We start from the raw sequence: 20,995 nt of genomic DNA, 5'->3' as shown, positions 1-20,995 counted from the left end.
GTCAAGAGCCTCTCTGAGACCATTTTTTACTCGGTGGAACCGAGTCATTTGACCGAATTCCCGGGAACGTGGTACGTGCTATTCGACAAGGAGACGTTCCGTGGGCCCGGCCGTAGTTCATCCGAACTTGTTTATTTTTGAAGTCACAATTACAATAATCAAATTTACAGCCAATTTTCTGAAAATTTTAGGTGTCGTTAAGAATTTTAGGGGATTTTTTTTGCAAGAAACAGAGATGTTTTTAATCATGCAGCTGTGGCTTCACCTCTTTTAAAACCACTGTAAGGTTTAGTTTACATTTTTCTGTCTATTTAATATTTTAACATGCTTCCAACAATGGTTAGAATGTAAATAAACCTTTTAGTATAATATGTTGAGGTTTCATTTATTCAGGCAACTTTTTTCAGGAAACTTACTTTGACATTTTCAAAGTAAATTTCCTGAAAAAAAGATGTCTGAATAAATGAAACCTTAACATATTATCTAAAAAATATGACAAAATGAACTTGCTGGAATTAAACCTTTTGTTATTTTTTTAATGGTAAACCTAATTAAAAAAAACAGGCCTTTGCAGTTAATTGTCGTGTGATTCTAATTTGATTCTGAACCTAAAACAAAAACATAACGACTTGATTGTTGGAAATCTGTTTAACAATCTTTGTGTGTGACTTATTTTTTATGTGTCAATAAAGGCCAGTATCAGCTGGTCCTGTAGTGAGTCCCAACATGGTGGTTGGAGACCAAATGTAAGTAACATCTGTCCACTTCCTTCTTTTAATTGATGTGATTCTTGACTGATGGCAAACTACTAACAAATGAGCAGAAACAATGCACACAAACCTCATACGTATGCAATGATTGAAAACTATCATTTAAATGAAGGGGACCAATGTGCCACTGACTCCCTGTGACATCATCACAATTAGTTTTAAGATGTTAAAGTGACAGTACAGGGAGGACCTATGAATGTTTATCTGTATTCTATCTTTAACCACACGGCAGTGATCCGTCAGGATTTCTGGAAAAAATGCAGAAGTTTAGAAAATAAACCCAGCTCATGTGAGTTTTGATCGCTTTGATGTTTCCTTTCCTTCCGCGTAATAATTCCAGCAGGTTCTATTAGTCGTTTTTTTTAATAGTATGATATACAACTGTTTTTCAGGAAGTTTACTTGATTTACTGATCTCCTGACAAACTTTTCTCATCCTGAAAAACAGTTGTCTGAATAAATGAAACCTTAGCCTATCATTCAAAAATAACTTGCTGGTATTATTACGCGGAAGAAAAGGAAACATCAAAGCGATCAGCAGATGCCTCTGAAGAAGACTGGCACTTGACAGTCAAAACATGTCAGGAGATCAAAGTACATTCCCTGAAAAAAGTGGTCTGATTAATTGAAACCTCAACATATTTGATGTGTTTTGTTAAATTTGACTGAACTCAATATTCTTGAGGGATGTACTTTGTACAATGAGCTGTTCTGCATCATTGAATCAATTGGGGTGGAGGGTAGGAGCAGAGGGTCACAGCTAAAGTATACCCACATTCATTTAGTAGCTGATGTGCAATTTCACCCAAAGCAAAGGTGGCTGACGTGTGCGTTAGGATGTTGGTGGTTGGAGATCACTGTGTAATAAATGTGTTCTTCATGTCTTCAGTGGTTCACCACCTCCTCCCTGACATAATGGTGTTATGGGGTGGAAGTTCACGGTGGAACAATGTCTTGTATCAAGAACGCTAAATAAATACAGAGGACGGCTTTTCAGTTGCGCAGATGAATTTAAGTCTCGCTTCGTTATACTTTTTCTTCCTCTCCTTCTGGACCCATCAGCTGACAGCAGCTCCTGTGCACTCCCAGCATAGCGACACATTAAAAAAAGCCCCGAACCAATAGACCAAATAAGAGGTTAACAAGAAGTGGCACGAGGGAGAGGAAAATACAGTCCCTGACAAATGATAGAGAGTGGCACTGGCAGCCCTTTATTGTCGAGCTTCAAATATAAAGTTAAAGATCTTTGAAAAACTAAATTTTGATGTCTTTAAAATAAAAGGCACAAAGCAACAACAGGGGGTTATTGTCTGGCAGCCACAGGGGACTCGCTGCAAAATTCTTATTCTGTCTTTTGATGGCTGCTCCGAATGCGAGTGAAAGAGAGAGAAAGAGAGAGTGAGAGAGAGTGAGAGAGAGAGAGAGAGAGGGCTATGGGATGAGAAAAGAAAACATTGGCGGAGCGGGAGAGCCTCTTGAGGCTGCATCCATTTCCTGTGATCATACATAATATGCTTCAAAAGTACTTTTTTCTTTTATTCTCATGCTCCATTCAACTGATCAATTGCACCTCCTTGCCCCCCCCAGCCACCACCACCACCCCCGCCCCCTTGTTCCCTTGTTCCTCTGGTGTTTACATCAGATGCGACTTGGTGACAGGCTTTATCTGAGGCTGAGGAGCGCCGCTGTCATGTTGATTTATGGGAGCATCGCGCCACAACTTGTCCAAACTGAAGCCCGCAGTTCATTAATTAGAGAGCTTCCACTTTGAAGTGAGAGGCATCAACGTGCAGCTTGGCTTTGCACGTGTTTGCTTTTAACGCGGGTTCAATTCTCTGCGCTCCCTGAACTGTGATTGTGAAACTCATTTGGGAGAAGAGCAAAAAAAAAAAAAAATAACCCAAAAAAGTTTAAAATTCAGAGCGTCTTTGAACTTCTTCTGACTGCACCGTAATAATTTCCAGCAATTTCATTTTGTCTTCTTTTTGAATAATATTTTACGGTTTTATTCATTCAGACCACTTTTTTCAGGAAATGTACTTTGATCTCCTGACATGTTTCGACTGTCAAGTGCCAGTCTTCTTCAGAGGCATCTGGTGATCGCTTTGATGTGTCCTTGACTTCCGCATAATACTTTTCAGCAAGTTCATTTTGTATTCTTATTAGATAAAATGTTAAGGTTTCATTTATTCAGATAACATTTTTCAGGAATTTCGCGGAAGTCAAGAAAACATCAAAAGCAATAAGCAGATGCCTCTGAAGAAGACTGGCAGTTAACAGTGGAAACATGTCAAGAGATCAAAGTAAATTTCCTGAAAAACTGTTGTCTGAATAAATGAAACCTTAACATAAACCATAATCATTTGCTTTGTCCACAATGATGCCTGTTCTACGTACTTCAAGCTGCGTCCTGTGAGTACGTCTTGCTGTTCCACAGAGAGCAAAGAGAGAAACATTGTCAAGGAAGGAATAAAAAAAAATCTCTACACAAGCAACAAAGCTGGGAGCGTCGCTCTCTGCACCGATATCTCACAATTACATGCCTTCTCTTCCTTTGCCATTTCCATGTTAATTACAGAGAAAAGCCTCTGAGATTTATGCGCGCCCTGTTTCTGCCTTTTATTCTGTCCTACGCTGAGCTCACAGGAGCGGTCATCTCTTTGTTCAACAGGACACTTGTTTACTTGGAGGAATGAGATGTAGAACAATGAGCTGAGCCTCAGATTCTCTAACAAAAAATGATATGATTAATGTGGGGACGAACACTGCCTTCTTAGCCCAACCGTTACTGTTTACCAAGTGAGTGTGACATGCTAATCAGTAGCACTAGTGCAGCGGTTCCCAAACTTTTGTACCGTGTACAAAATGTGTACCCTCTCCATAATTTTACATGCTTTTTCATTTGTGGAGCAGTGATCTCTCCTTAACCGTGTCTCGAACATTGCACTTTTATGTGATTACTTCAATAGTAAGTAAATACGAGCTCCTTTGTAAAATGTAGCAAATTTTTGTTTCTTATTGTCAAAAGTGTGACAAAATGGCCAATACAGCATACAATAATTCTGTTTCAATTAATTACAAGAAAATATAGCATTTTATTGAGCAATAGTACTGATAGTTTGTGGTGAATTTGTCCAAAAAATAGCCAAAAAAAAGAACTATTTTTTTCAATTATAGTTAAATCTTTACAAGTACCTCCTGCAATGTACTCCTGGACCCCTAGGGGTACACGTACCCCTGTTTGGAACCCCTACACTAGTGCACTTGATTTCATTCTTCAAAGATGCAGGATTAGGTAGATTTCAGGGGGTTGGTTGGAGTCAGCGTACCTCTTTACTCTGTTTGCTGCCTGCATGATGCTGCTGCTGTAAGAGCTGGAGATGAAGCTGTTCCTGCTGCTTTTTGTAGAACTCTTGGAGTTGCTGCTGCAGGACAGACGGGATGAGGACACACCAGTCAGACAGTTAGACTCTGTATTAGTTGTGTGTGTGTGTGGGTCTCGTGAGTGTGAAATAAACAGATTTCTGGCACCTGCTGTAACATGAGGGCCTGCTGCTGCTGGAGAAGAACCTGGAGCTGCTGAGGGCTCAGGACTTGTTGCTGAAGGATCTGCTGCATCTGCTGCGGAGTTATCACCTGGGGTGTCATCATAGCCACTGACACTGGAACCTAGTGTGGACACAAAGATAGAAGATCTGTCAACGTACAAATATTAATCTTAAATAAAAGACAAAAAAAGAGATGTGATTCAGAAACCAGCAAAAGAAATATATAAAAATGTTGAATATGAACCTTTATTTATCATTACCAAGTCAAATTCCTTGTACTGTTTTTAAACAGTACTTGGCGAATAAAAACCTTTCTGATTCGACTTAACATAATATATAACTAAAAAGACAAAAACAATGACATATGAATAATAAAGATAATAGATTATTAAAAGAACAAGGTCATGCCTAGCATATTAGATTAGGTTAGATTATTCTTTATTTCAAACATGTAAATAGAATATCATATTAAGAAACACAGAAAACAAAAAGACTCTCAACATAAATAAATAAATAAATAAATAAATAAATAAATAAATAAATAAATAAATATATCTGAGGTAGTGCACTTGTCACTTTGAACACTAATCCTGGCTTTTATTTGTAACACACTTTCATAAACATGAAAGAACAATGTCTCTGGGATTGCAGGACATTTGTGATATCAAAACGGGGTCATGAACCGAAAAAGGGAGGGAACCTCTGAAGTACATACTTATTCAATCCCACCCCATCCATAATTTTTTTTTTTGTTAATTAACTAACTTCCTATTATAATAATTCACATATATCTTAACTGTTATAGTTTTAAGCAATATTTTAAGGTATTTTCTAAGTAAGATTTTCAAATAGGAAAACAAATGTCTATTTAGGCAGAGCTTCTTTGATGTTACCCTATACAAACAAGTTGAAATGTGTAAAAAAAAATAAAAAATAAAAATAAATAAATAAATAATACATTAAAAAATAAACGCAAATCCCTTCTGAACAATAAGCACTTTGTAACAAATTCAGGATATACGTGTGGAAAAGTACTTCACACCATCCAACCATGATGAAACTCAGCAGACTGAGAGCAGCTAAAGGACAGGATGTCAGGCGGGGATAAAGGCCTACATGAACATGCCCCGAGAACGCTTCACCCCCAATCCCGTCTCCCTAAAAACACTGCCGTACATCATCGGATAGGATCTGCGTTTTTTTCAGCCAGGAGTGTGTGCGTGTGTGTGTGTGTGTGGTTTGAACAACGTGTCATACCTGAAGACATGAAAAGATTGCTTCAAAAACACACTTCAGTCATCGCGCGCGCGCGCACACACACACTGCTTGTCATGTAAGAGCGTTTCATTAGAGACGCTGTCAACAGCAATCTATTATTGTGCAGATATTGAGTGCCTGGAGGGGGAGGAGTCACAGCAGAGAAGACGCAGACCTCCAACTAACTCCCAGCAGAAAGGTGTGAGTGCACGACTCCCCCAAACAAGTGATTTGTTGTGACACTGAGAGCCCCCCCTCCCCTTTCTGAGGTTGTCAGGGTGCCTTAATTGCTACGGTGACATCGGGGACTTGAAGTGTGTCTGCATGCTGCCACTCAAGGCTGTGATGAGCAATACCATTAAAAGCTCCTTTCTTTGGCATTTGGGTGGCAAACAGTGACTGAGATGAGTTGTAGTCAACGTGCATGAATACATTAGTATGTATATGCATAAGTACATGCAAAACTGCACTCTATGGTCCGTCTTCACCAAGGTTACCCAAACTGTGCGTCCACCTCACAGCTACTAACACCCGCCCCACCCCCTTTGAATTTTTCATGCACCTCTGAATGTAATCTAACTGTTCAAACCCTTGTTGTCAGCTTAACTAAGTGGCTTTACTTGTCACTGCCCCCGTTCATTTTCCTGGTTGTAGCTATGAAACAAAAACAAACCACTTCCATAATGAACAGATCGCAATGGAAATGCAGAAGAAAAAGGGCACCGGTGTCAAACAGGATGGTGCAGCTCGGATGCTTCCTGTTAACTTTACAGAGCAGATCGCAACGGGACCCACCCAGGACACTCAACTTCATTCATCCCCGCTATCCAGTATGTGTGTGTGAGTGTGTGTGAGGAGGAAAAATGCAATATTAATTCCCCTCTTGTGTCATGTCTTAATATGCGGCTCATCTTGACTTCTGCACATGACTTGTCTTCTCATTTGCATAGCCACAGCCTCCCATTTCCTAATTTTACACTCATTATCCACTGTAGTGCTTTTTTTTGGTGGGCATCCCTAATTCTGATGAACTGTTTTGAAGGTCAAACAGACTCCTTTGTCTCACTGGTATATGATATGATATGATACAGTAGATGACACATGCTGAAACATGACAATCTCCTCACTCATGATGTTCAGACAAATAACACTTCATGGTTGTAACTCCATTTTGGACAAAAGATATGAACTTCAAAATATGAATGATATAGTTTTCCTCTCAAATTATTTTTGATTTGATTTATTTTATTTTTGAACATGTTAAACAAAAATAAAGGAAAGTCAAAAAAACAAGTTAATTTCCAAAACAAGTCAAAAACACAAAGATTTCAATAAAACATTTAAACATTTGAAAAAAGGAGTAGTAATTAGTCTGATTTATTTAATCCTACCCCTCCTATAACCGATATTACATTTTGGTGTACATTTTTTTAAATCTTGCATTGTTTTATTTGACTCCCTGCTCACTGTCTAAATATTTATTTTGTATAAAATGATGGATTTCTGGAATTGCTGGCAGGCAGGAAACGTGCTACACAAATAAACCTGCCTTGCATTTCATGTTACTAATGCAATGAGCAAAGGCATTTCAAAAGAAAAAAAAAGTCACAAACAAATATATGGAACCTGATAAACATGCTTTAATGTCGTTGATTATGTAATAAAAAAGCAAATATCGTCTTGAAATCGACAAACAGGAAAGAACGTTAAAAAAAATGTACAACAGACTTAAAGCCTTAAACATAGAAAAGTATTTTAGTCTATAGATGTGTTTTATGAGACTTGAGACTGAGAGAGGGAATATGAGAAGCAAAGGAACACATTAAAGAATAATACTCCTCATTAATTAATAAAAACAAATGCATGATTGTTTTTTTTTTTCTGATGTTAATTCACTGGTAATTCCATCCAACAGCTGCTAAAAGCTGATAACTTCCTAATGACATCCACAGCTAAACTAAATTAGGATCTTAAGTTGTTCAAACAAGTGCCATGGCTTATAAAAAAAAATAAAAAAAATAAAGTGTCAGCATCAAGTGTTAAGAAGTGCATGCAGGATAAATAAAGCTTTTACTTGAAAATATGTGGATTTGTCACGCTGTGTTTTGAGGTGCATAGTGCCTGGTAATCATTTTGTCACAGCATATTAAAGAGGCTGTGGAGGAGCAGATCAAAGACGTTACATCCTCCAGTCGTCACTGCATCTCAACCGCTCTTCAGTTCTCCACAAATTAACGCGACATTTCTCCTCGATCTAACGCGGTTTACATCTGCTGTAGATGACTCACCATCATGGATTCTCACAGGTTTGCAGTAACTACAGCTACGGTCGCTTCCTTCTGTGCACGAGGCTATTAAAGAGCCCTCGTTTTATTACCCATTACCACTGAGGTCATTAGCAGCAAGAAGGATTGTATGCTTTTTAACCTATTGATCAATGTAACTACTACCATTTAATCCTGTGCTGAAGGAGTGAAAATCTGCCCAAAGACCTACAGTCCATCTGAGTGGAAGGGCGGGAGGAACACTTTAGCTCAAAAATATTGCCTTGGCCGCCGTATCGTGCCCATTTAATGCAAACACAGGACGCTCGTCGCCATTGAGAGCACTCCAGTCACATATGCAGCACTGCCTAATATCTGTGGGATAACATCATGACTCCAGATGATCAGCAAAAATATACGTCACCATCTAAAGATAGCCAAAAAGTAGACCCAGACTGGGCTAACTGGAAGGATCCAATGAGAACTATAGCTCTTTCAAAGTTTGAAAAAAGAGGACATGCTGAGGATGCCAGAAATAGCTGACTTTAGTTTATGAATTTCACAAAGGTGTGGTTCTCTCCAGGTGCCTCCTATACATAAACATTCAAACATGGAACTATCTCACACAGCTGCAGAGTGACTCCAGGCCATACACAGTACCAGCACAGCACAGGCCTGCTGGATGCACGCTAATGTGTACGAGTGCACACACGCACGCACGCACGCACGCACGCACACACGCACACACGCACACACACACACACACACACACACACACACACACACACACACACGTTAATGCTACAAGTCATAGAGGCTGCGATACAGCATATGTAGTATACATAATGGTGGCTATATTCCTGAACAAGAAAACACAACTAGGATACTTTCTGTATTGTCCTCGTTTTATTTACTGTTCAATAATTACTAATCATTAAGTCAGTAGCTTTACTTTTATGTACGGGTGTCAAAACTTAATTATCCCTGCAGTCAAAACACCTCAGATGAACTGAAGTGGATTAGGAAACAGTTTTAATGGAGGAAATAACTTTGGGTAAATAAAGATTAAAGTTGAAATGTCAAGATCAAAGTTGTAATTTTAAAAATAAAGTTCAAATATAATGCCGAGATTACAATCAAAATTTCAAAAACAAACTCAAAACACAATATTGTCGTGATAAAAGTCAAAGGTTTGCCGTTAATATCAAATCTTTGGAAGCTGACTAGGGCCAATTCACCATACACGACAACAGTCTCCTTCAAAACTGGCCCTAATCTGTTTCCTCACAGCTCCACACACAGGACTGAATGCTCCACCTCTTCCACACGTCACTGGTTTCTCCTTCTGAACAGATTATATCTCTTCAAAGTCCTTAAAGAGATTACAACGCCATGTTTATGAGCTAAAAGAAAAATAATCTCTTTGTTATTAAACCCAACTTTGAAGTATTGTTTAACGCATTCATCGATACACGACATTTTGTTGACTTTGCTGTTTGTTGTCATATGTTGTATTGGCCTTCGTCAGTTTCTGTAGATTTGACTGCATTAGCAGACCTTCAACTTTTATCGCGATATTGTATTTTGAGTTAAATTTCTAAATTTTGACTTTGATCTAGACATTATGTTTGAACTTTAATCTTGATTTTTGTCCAATATTATTTTCTCCATTAAAATTGGCCTTAATCCGCTTCGGTACAGATGTGCAGTTGTTCTGTAACAGAGTTTTAAAAGAAGATGCTCCTTGAGATCTCCCTGCCATCCTACGTATGAGGTCAAAGCCTGGTGGGAAGTGCGGGCCGAGCGAGGCTGTACCATCACTCTCTTTTCTCCTCTGCACCCAGGCAATTAGGAGGAGCAGCTTAGAAGGGCGAGGAGGTGAATGTCAGCCAGAGCGGCTTGGTCTACTGGCCGCGGTGCTGGAACCGGGCTGAAAGATGGAAAGAGAGAAAATGATCCGATGTTCATTTGTGCTCCCTGGGGTCATTGTATTTTGTGGAGGCATAAAAAAGAAAAGAAGAGAGAGAGATAGAGAGAGAGAGAGAATAACAAGCGGCGGAGAGGTCACACAGCAGTGTGTGTTTGATGTTTTACACTGTGGCACGAGGAGGAAAAAAAGTGTTTAACAAAGTGCTTCACACCTTCTCCTGTGCTGATATGTCAGTGAGAAGAAGATTTGAATGGAGCTGTTGTGCTAAAGAGACATGGGAGTGTAATGAGACTGGCACCACTAATTCCATATCAGCCATTTATGCGAACTGGAAGCTCAACCTGAGAGCGTTTGGTCCGTCCTTGACGATTCCTGCAGTATTGAGTTACACGCCCACAGTCATTTTACAAATACTATATTTTTCCATTTCAATCACATTCTCCTTCAGATTACAGAAAGGTTTACCCAGCTTTGGTCCAATTGAATATATATTTCAAAATTATTTGTTGCCGAATTGTGTCTGTATCTATTTGTATATTACATTATGTGTGCACACTCCTCGGTTGTAAATAGTTATTACAGTAAGTATATTCAAAGAAAAGTGTTTTAAGTAAGTCATATCAAAGACATCTTATTTTACAGTTTTTGTTTTTTCCTAATGTGTGTAAACATTACTGTTAATGTGTAAAATGCCCTCAAACCTTTCATAAATAAATAGAAATAAGTCCATTTCAACACAAAATGTGGATTATCAAGAAAGAGTAGATATTTTAAAAAGCTGTGCATAAATATAAATAATGTTATCTATTGAACAATTTTTTCGATCTCAATTTTTGTTATATATTATACAACTTAACAAATAATAGAAAAAAGAAATTAAATTAAATTGGAGAAAGAAAAAAAAAAAAAAACTCAGTTTGATGTCACGTCCCTCTTACTGACCTTTTAAGCCCCACCTCCAAGTACAAATCCAACGCGCCATCTAACCCATATCAACCATATTCACCTTTTATTTCCCAGAGAACGCGTTGGATGTGAGCGGCGAGCGAGCGCCATCATCTCCGTCTCTGTCTCACTCGCTCCCCGTGGTTACACAGGGCTGCACTTTTTCCCATGTGTTATTGGAGTGAGTTGAGATTTAATTAAGATCATAGCCCCTGAAATCCCCTTTAAATGAAAGCGTAGTTGAAAGACAATGGCTGACACATCCGCAGAGCTGATTGTTTCTATTCTTTACAACAACAGCAACGCAAAGCTTAAATCCTCGTTTCCATGACGGCAGACAAGCCGGACACAAATGATGTCGCTTTGTAACACTTCCTAAATTTGCTGGATGCCTTTTTTTAAAAATCAGATAATTTTATTGTATTTTAAAATAAACAACTCACACTTATTTCCATAGATTATTTAGGGGTCAATCGTAAACATTTTCATTGTTTTCAAACTTTATAACTACATTAAACATTTCCTGTTAGGGCTGCACAATTAATCACATTTTTAAATCATTTAAAATACAGGCTCTGCATTCTGTAATAGTGGATTCATTCAGTTAGTCTTTGGTACATTTTAAATTCTTGGGTTAAATCCATCCATTTTCTGACCTGTTTGTTCCTTTTTTTCAGGATGGTGGGGGTCTGCTGGTGCCTATCTCCAGCTCTCATTGGGCGTTAAGTTTTTTTTTTTTTTTTTTTTTATAATAATGTAATTAATTTATTTTAAAGTTTAACATTGCACTCTAAAATGTACACGTATTGTTTGTTCAAAAGTAGTGCAATAAAAACACAGATTTCTCCCTAATATGATAAATAATTGTGATTACAATCGTGATTACAATACTGATGATTATCATTTTTGCCACAATCGTGCAGCCTCATTTCATTTATTGTCTACCCATCTCAAGCTTCACACGAGTTACTTTTTCCATTCAGAAACAGAAGCACAAATGACTCTTGAAAATATTTAAAACCTTAAAAACAACAAAAATGTACACACAGGAACTAATCTATCCTATGGAAGTTTTTTCTATGCGCTCTGGTCCAAAGTGGAGCCATCCCAGTAAAGGACATCCCAGCAGCTATAGGGGCTCTACAGGCTGTACCCCGACTCGGCTCATATCGGTGTCGTGGTTTAGAAATGAAATGACGGGTGCTGGCAGCCCCTCGTCCTGACAGAACACTATACAAAAAACGCTCCTGCCTGAAAGGGCTAATGTACTACTAATGAACAATAAATCAACTTTGATTACAAACTGTCAACCCAATCAGCTCCCACTCCAGCTCTCCCCAAAACTGCTGGACACTAGTGAGGAGGAGCGCTCTCCTCCTCCTCCTTCTACACCATCCCATGGTCTCCCCATCCATCCATCTATCCATCCATCCATCCATCCAGCACCCACTTATTAAAAAAAAAAGTTTTACTTCCACCAAAACATCCAACAATACTGAGAAATGAATGAGGAGTGCATGACAATAAAAAACAGGATGTGTTCAGTTAAACTAATCACAGCCATCAAATTCTCCCTCCTAATCCCACCTAGAGCTGGGCAATATATTGAGATTCAAAATGTATTGAGATTTCTATTTTGGCAATATGGAAAATTACAATATCACCTATATCGATATATATATTTTATAGCTCATTTTGTATTAAAATAGTCATTTTAGGAGTCACTGCGTTCACTACTTCTCAGAACAGTATGAAAAGCACAGTTAGATGGATTTCTGAGTGCATTCTAACCCAGACCTTTCCCCTAAACAAGCCACACTACAGAACTCACTCACACGTGCTGTCCCTTAGAGGAGGAAAAGCCAAAAGTGACACATATTATGCAGCTGTTTGTTCATAAATGAGCATGTGTGGCATTTTACATCAGCACATTTAACACAGAATTGTCTTTCTGGTCTGACTTTTTTTGAATAAAAATAGTAAGATTTATATCGTATATCGCCATTTAGAGAAAAAATATAGAGATCTGAGTTTTGGACACACACACACGCACACACACCCACTGTCCACACAGTAACTGGTACAGCAGTGACATAAAGAGTGACAGCTCGTCTCCAACGTGGTTTGTGGTGACGGTTTCAAATATAGAGTTGTGCCAGCCTTGCTCTTAATTCACTGTGACACTGAGAGCAAAGTGAGGATTAGTCCAGCCTGTGTGTGTAGCCCCCACAAAGTGTGACCAGCACTTAACCTAGAGCCCCCTTTCTCTTACGTCTCCATCCAAGTGTCTGACTGCAACATTTTGCTCAGAATTATAAGAAAAAAATGACTATAGAACATAATGATGAAATGAATGAGTGATAACACACATTTGAATGAATCTCATTGAGTAAATAATTGGAATTAAACAGTATTTAGTTTAGATTTCTATTTTTTTTATCATATCCAGTCATCTCCTGCCTGGTGTGGGACTAACCATTGTATTTTCACTTTCTGTTCTAATCAAGATCATTTCCATCATCATCGTCATTAATAATATCATTATCATTATCATTATTATTATTATTTAACACAATAATACACGTTATAAAACCCTTATTTTCAATTATCTCATTTGTTAATTTCCTACTTTCTCTCTCAAGTACCCCCTGTAGTGCCATCGCGTGCCCCTAGGGGTACACGTACCACCGTTTGAGAAACACTGATCTAGAGGATCACATCGTCCCACACACACACACACACACACACACACACACACACACACACACACACACACACACTAAAAGAGTGTCAGAATATAAATTGAGGAATACATTGACAAACTTGTACTGAACTCCCTTTGAATCTAAAACGCAAACATCAGCAGATCCTGCTTTACAGGTTTAACTCTCACTGTAAACAAAAGTCATTAAACACTATGAAAATGGCAGCAAAAAGTCAGTCACAATCCACTTTAAACAATAACGGAAACAAACAGAAAATCCATTAAAGTCACAAACATTCAACTTGACAAAGTAGTTTCTCTCACTGCAAACCGCGTGACTATAATAATGAAGCATCAACATAAAGACGAGACAATAAAAGCTCCTTTTTTTCTTCTACTTCGCGGGTCAAATCAAATCATCCAGTTGACTTTATCTATCGCACACAAGAAAGAAGGCATGAAATCATAGGAATCAATCATATTGACAAACCTGACAAACTCCATTTAGCTGGCAGGGTAAACAGAAGAAGTGCCGGGACCACGCGGTGCGGAGTGAAGCAGAGCGGAGCACGAGCGCGGAGCGAAGGAGAGAGAGAGAGAGAGAGAGAGAGAGCGAGAGAGAAGTAGAGGGTAGAGAGAGGTAGAGAAATGAAAGGAGAGAGAGAGAGAGTGAGAGCGCGCGGTGGAGCTGCTGACGGAGGAAGCGGAGAGCACGCGCTGCTCTGCTCCTCCAACACTCAGGATACAGACAGATTGCACGCGCAGGGTTGACAACATACAACTATCTATTCAACCACGCCCTTCTCCACCAATCACAACCGGCCTTCTAAACATAATCAATTCAAACAGGCCACACAATAGGGAGCCTGGCCCCGGCCCCGGCCCTGGCCCCGGGGCTGAAGCTGGGGCTGAAGCTGGGGCTAGGGCTGCAGGTGAAATGTGCCTTTGTGCGGGGCCCCTTTAAAGAAAGAAAAAAAAAAAAAAAAAAAAAAAAAAGGGGAGCCACAGTTGACGGCTGTTAACCCTGTGACCCCTGCTGCTGTGGTGCTGAAACAATGGGAGCTTAAAGAAAAAGAGGCCCTTTAATTAAACAACAGAGAAGTAAACAGCGCTATCCAGCAGAGGAGGAAAAACTGGCCCCGTTATCAGCTGCTTTATTCTTCTGCTAAATGGAAATGTTTACAATGGCAGAACAAAGGAACAACACATTTGACACACTCAGGACGACATATGCTTTTCTTTTAATATGTATTTCTCTTTTTAAATAAAAAAATATATATATTTACACTGGGTTCTGTACTTTTACCCAATGATAAAACTTTATTCAGACAATTCTTTTCCAGTTCATCCTCGTATGAAATGAAAGGCCCGTACATTAATAATAACCAAGGCAATCCATAATATAACTCCATCCCAATGAGAGCAATTAACAGTCATGATATCATCTTCACTCCTGAACACCCGTTTACGATCAGCGAGGGGAAAGAAAGACCCGGGTGGGAAACAGGACCCTGCCCCCTACTGGAGATCTGAGTGAACTCACCAGAGCTTTCCATGTGACAGAAGCTTTTATTTACATTTAAGCCCAAAAATACATAAATGAATAAATAAATAAATAAATAAATAAATAAATAAATAAATAAATAAATGTAATTAAAATCAAGGTTGGGGTCAATTATAATTGTAATTGCATAATTGATATTTAATTACAATTATGACGTAATTATAATTGTAGTAGTAATTGAAAACATATATCTCGCTGTTGAAATTGAGTTCAGAAATTAAAAATATACAAAAATATTAATACCAATAAATTAATTTATTATGAAGCCGAACAAGTTAACAAAGAGATGAGAAACAAATACATGATTATAGATAATGTGTATTTTTCAAACAGAAAGCTAAAACAAGAGGAAGGTCACATTTTATCGGCTTATTTATAATAGGCGCATTAATTGAATTGGAAATTGTATAATTGATTTACAGAGGGAAAAAAAAAAGTTAATTGTAATTTTAATTGTAATTGGAAAAAAAAATGCAGGTCACTGTAATCACAACTGAGTTGTACTCGAACATGGATAATTAAAGATGTAATTGTATTAAAAAAAAAATGTTATTGACCTCAACCCTGGTTTGAATGTACCCAGTAAATGGGTTTCCTGTGTGCTCACTCATAATAAATAAGTTCAAGTTGAAGTTAAAATAAAGTCAAGTTTACCAAGTCCAGCTGCAAATATAAACAAAGTTATAAATAAAGACATTTTGGTCAGATTAACACCTCACTTTGTTAATTACTCCGACAGTAAAAACACACACACGATGCACACATGCAGCTCTGCAACACAGCAGTCGTCTAAACCTCTGGATCAGGATGAAGGAATGTTCATGGGATGCGTTCCAGTCCGCAAACACACTGGTAAAATAAACAGAGAGGCTGTGGAACAAGCCACGGCTCACATCCCCTAATAACTAACAATGAGCCCCCACAACGCTATGGCCTGACCCATATAAATTATTGACTGGGACACCTTAAGGTTTAAAAGTGACAATTCCAATGCATATCATTGTTAATAATTAAGTAGAAGGAAAAAGGCTTTTTTTTTGTAATTCTCTATCTGATGCTCTTGAGACGACTTGTGCAGAAAAAAAAAAAAAGACAAGTGACGAGCGCACGAGCCACGTCGTGCACAGAGTGTTTTAAGCTGTGGCCACTGCACCAGCACCACATACACACAGCACCCCCCCCACACACACACACACCTCCTCCTCCTTCTTCTCCTCCTCACCAGTGCACACTCCCTGGGGGGGCATGTCGGCGTATTCTCAATAAAACACCTTCTTAGCAGTAATAGGCCACTGTTCTCATTTCAACGCTCCCAAAGGCCTCATGATAAATTTAGCAGGCACACAGTTCAAGCCTCTCCTCACACACACTGTCTTTCTAATCCATTGCCTCTGTGCCTGCACCATGTAAAATAATTACACGTGTTGGACGTGATACACGCTACGTTTTCTTTTTTTCTTTTTTTTTGTTCCAGTGCTGAAAAAAAAAAAAAAAAAATCAATATCCTTGAGCCTTGAACCGCGGTCCCTTGTGATAGTTTACAGAAGAGTGCTGAACGATTGTGTTGGTGACAGAGTGGATGACATTCTAAAATACTCCCATTTCCTGCTCGACTTGGAGTGAAAGTATAAGTTAATGTCTGGCTGGGGCTCTCGCTGAAGATAACGACTTGGCTCAGATTACAAAGGCTTTTCCCCAAACACTACAGCAGTGTGTGTGAATAAGCTGCACCGGCATGCCAACCTGTGTTTGACTGCTGCTCCACAGCAGAGGAGGAAGAGGAGGAGGAGGAAGAAGAGGAAGAGGAGTGGAAAAAAAACAAAAAACAAAAAAAAAAAAAAACAGGTGTGCTCATTTCTTTTCGTAAAAAAGCTACTGGAGACCTGGACCTTTGTCATGAGAAAACAAACGCAGTGTGTTTCCGTGTTTGTGTGCGTGAGAAGTAAATGATTGTTTACTGGTGCAGGGAGTCAGCAGGGCAGGTGTGGGGCTGTATAAATAACAGCTGCTCTATATAACATCACCTTGATAACTTCACTTTTTCAGAACAGCAGCAGCAGCAGCCAGAGCACGGACTGTTTCTGCTCTTTATTTATATTATTTTAACAATGCCCTCTATCATAGTGAAAACACACACGGCATGAGGCAGCAAATCAAATGCCGAGCACTGAAGATCCCATTTATCCATCAATCATCTATTAATAAAAATAGTACTACAAAAACAGAAGCTGAGAAGCAGAGGTGAAAGTAATTGATACTCACATTTAGGAGTGTGACGATATCTCGATATGGCGATGTATCAATATTTTTCGCACAATCGATTATCGATATGCTCGCAGCTAAGTATTGATTTTTTATTTTTTTTCTCAAAACCTTTTCTGCTTTTTCACTAACATGTGCAGGAAGGTCTTCACAGAAATGTTGTCACTGTTTGTTGAAGGAACCAATTTATTGTTTACTGGAATATTGCACTATAATGGTGTCACTGCTAAGAAAGACCCTATTTTTGTTTACAGAAAGCACTATTGGAGATACTTAGTCGTTTACATTGGTATGTTGACACTTATTTACAGAAATGTTGCACTTTTTCAATTTATTGTCTTTCAGAGATATAAAATAAAAATTGTATTTTTTCACATAATCTTTTTTTCCCCTGTTATGTCATAGATTATCATAGATTGATTTCTGAGCAAGATATCAATAATCACAGTAACGTCATATCGGGAGGTAATCATTATCGTGAGCTTTGTATCGCGTATCGTATCGTGAAGTACCATACAGACATGAGCATTGAAGAACAGTCATGCGGAGACAGGGCCACCCCTACTCACATTACTGTAACTGAGTTGCTTTTATGGGTAGTTGTACATTTTTGAGTATATTTCTAAATCACAAATTTGACTTGTACCTAAATACGTTATTACATTATTATTATTATAAATGATTATTTTTTAAACTCCGTTTCATGGTGTCTTCATAAACTGAAGACACCATGTTTATGTTTATGTTTATGAAAGCACACTGAACATAATCCATATCCAGACACTTTCTCCAGTTCAGGTTGTAGTTTAAACTTATTATGTTGTTACCCACACGACACTGTTTTAGAGTTCATACATGTAGCTATACTTAAAGCCTGATCATTTTTTTAATAATTTATTTTGAATTGACTGTTTTTTTATTTATTTTTTAATCATTTATATTTTTGACAAACCTTATATTTTATACAGATGCCTTTGTGGAAAATAAATTCAGTTCCAATTGTGCAAGACTTTGTCTTTTTAAGTTTATAAATGAGATGTTTACTGTATGCAAGGGAACCGTGGCAAGATTTATTACCAAGAATAAACATGGGGGGTGAAAAGCAGCAAGTAACTTTTACTTCTGTACTATTTAACTGAGGTACTTTTTACTTGTAATTGAGCGTTTTATTTATGACTTACTTGTAATAAACAAGTAACAGTACTTCTACTTGAGCCGGATACATCAGTACTCTTTACACCTCTGCTGAGAAGTGGCCCAAACTTCACAAAGAGTGTAACAAGTGGTGTTTTAATGTCTATACAGTATTACTTATTGATGGGCTAATATCATGGTAGTTGTGCTGCAGAAGAGGCTGGAATATTGATCTAGTTTTATTCTTTCACTGTTTATCATTAGTCTGCTGCTAATGACACGTGACTTATTTTGTAAAATGGTTATTTCAAACGTATTATACTGAATAATAACTACTATGCAGATTAATTTTTTTAAATAAAGATGTACAGTATGACAATTTGGATCAATATATCAATATATTAGCCCATTGGTTCTCAAACTGCGGGCGGGGGGGGGGGGGGGTGACGTCCTGACACTTCCCTAATTTTTGATTTTTAGCGTTATTATGTATTGTTATTACTTCATTATCACTGTTCTGAAATACGTGATTAAACATTTTAATTGAGTTTTATGAGTTTTGAAGAATAGTGACAAGTTTTACCTTTTTCAATAAAGGTTTTTGAGACATTTTGTTGAGATTTTATTGGGACGGAGGGGGATAGGGGAGATGGGGGGGAGAAAAGGTTTGAGAATATAACAATATGTCATGAGTTTTTTTATTTCTAAAACTTTTTTCCTCCATTTAGTTAGCTTTTTTAACATTTAATTAACCCTGAAAAAGAAATAGATATTTGTAGCCTAGTTTTTCTGTTTTAACTTGTTTTGGAATGGCAGTTGTGAGTGAACTAATCAATCCCCTGAAGCAGTATTCAATCATGTCAGTCACTCCTGGATCAGTTTATCCTGATCTACTTTACGTAGGTTTGTTGATTTTATTATGATTTCACCATCTGATGTCCCATCATTTAGTCGGCACATGTATACTTGGCATTTGTCGACTGTTTCCTGAGGTGATGCAGCAGCCGTTCAGTGTTACTGTTACTCAATGTTTGTGGTTTCATCACGTAGACAAAACAAGAACACTTTTAGGTATGAGCAACATTGATGTTGGAAGGTGGGGAATTTTTCCAAGAATGATTCATTTTTGATATGAATTGAAAGTATATTGCATTCAGTTTGATACAAACCAGAGACAGGGGTATTTCAGTGTCCAACGCTATCTAATAAACCCTTACTGGAAATATTTGCAGATAACTCACCTATTTTCTTCAAACATTTCCCTTTAAAAAATTCCAATGTTTTTGTATTGCTTTATGAAGGTTTAGGCCAGTGGTTCCCAACCTTTTTTGGGTCTTGACCCCATTTTGATATCACAAATTACTGGCAACCCCAAAGTCTTTAAAAATAAAACCCCCTTTTTGATCATGTTTGTGATATAGTGTTACGAGTAGCACTATAGTACACGATTTATATTTGAGGAAGTGAAAGTACATAATATATTCAGATGTGTGGTGCATTTACTTGACATTTCAGGCGCCCCCATATGGCAGCGGCATCAAATACATTTTTAGTTCAGGGGCCAAATACGAAGCAGCTTGATTTCAAGTGGGCCACAGATTTTATGTGGGAAAATGAGTCATTTCAACATTATTGTGCCCTAGTTTACAATTCTACGTATACACAAAATACTAAATATGTAAGAAACCCACAGTATCCAAGCAAAAAGTGATAGATATCAGTCCCAACAGGATATATTACTTTCAATTTCCTGGATTTTGTTTTTCAATCAATTTTAATATGTAATAATTTGAGGAAAATTGAAGGAGCTTGTAAGAATTTAGAATTTTTCCAACAGTTTAACACTAAAAATGGCTGCAATCATGTGATTTAAGCACCAGGAGTGTTGAGTTTAATTTACACAATGATTCATGTTTTTTTGTAATTTTTACTTCCTCGTGCTTCCTTCTCCATGCGAGTTTGGCACATGTGCTGAACACTTGAATATTTGGGCAGTTTGATATATGTAGAACAATAAAAAATAGCAACTCTATAAATACTTTTTGATCTTTTTATGGGTCAATGACATATAAGGATTTCATACAATGAGCATCATCGGATAAGCATTGTATGAATATTATGATGGGAATGAATATATAAATACTTTGAAACCTTATACGACTAAAATAGGTGGGGGGGAAATCAGGTTTTCCAACAGTTTAACACTAAAAATGACTGCAATCATGCAATATAAGCACCGGGAAAACTGTGAGCCCTGGCAAATATTGTTGAGTTTCATTTACACAATGATTCATGTGTCCTCTGTCATTTTTACTTTCTCCAGCGGGCTGAATTGAATGCTCCATGTGCCATATGGGGTCATGACCCCAAGGTTGAAAAACACTGGTTTACTGGTCTACCACAAATGCTTCAAATTAAAATCCCCATTCCTAGGTTTATTGTTCAACATATCTATTCAACAAAAACAAAGCAAATACATCTAAAGAGAGAACAGCCATGCCTCTGGTCATATCTACATGTGTTAGTGTTTATTAATGCCATGCTTGGTTGTGCATCCATCCATTGTTTCACTCCTTTACAGAGAAGGGAGGGTGAATCCCTGTAAACAACCAAAGACT

The 20,995-nt window shown here is 37.9% G+C and overlaps 1 protein-coding gene across 13 annotated transcripts in view; it reads right to left on the bottom strand.

Moving 5' to 3' along the window:
• Positions 1-20,995, bottom strand: part of foxp1b (forkhead box P1b) — a 288,207-nt gene that overhangs the window by 50,381 nt on the left and 216,831 nt on the right. For 10 of the 13 annotated variants that reach the window (XM_028448144.1, XM_028448138.1, XM_028448132.1 and 7 more), the window contains 2 exons: positions 4,301-4,438; positions 4,099-4,194 (listed from right to left, as the gene is read on the bottom strand). In XM_028448144.1, coding sequence (XP_028303945.1) covers positions 4,099-4,194; positions 4,301-4,438 — 234 coding nt within the window. Of the gene's footprint in view, positions 1-4,098; positions 4,195-4,300; positions 4,439-13,907; positions 14,154-20,995 lie in introns of those variants that run through there. The other 3 variants (XM_028448141.1, XM_028448142.1, XM_028448143.1) reach the window with 2 other exon arrangements.

Source organism: Gouania willdenowi, chromosome 5 (genome assembly GCF_900634775.1).
Source record: "Gouania willdenowi chromosome 5, fGouWil2.1, whole genome shotgun sequence".
NCBI lineage: Eukaryota > Metazoa > Chordata > Actinopteri > Blenniiformes > Gobiesocidae > Gouania > Gouania willdenowi.
This window is presented reverse-complemented; position numbering and strand designations above follow the sequence as displayed.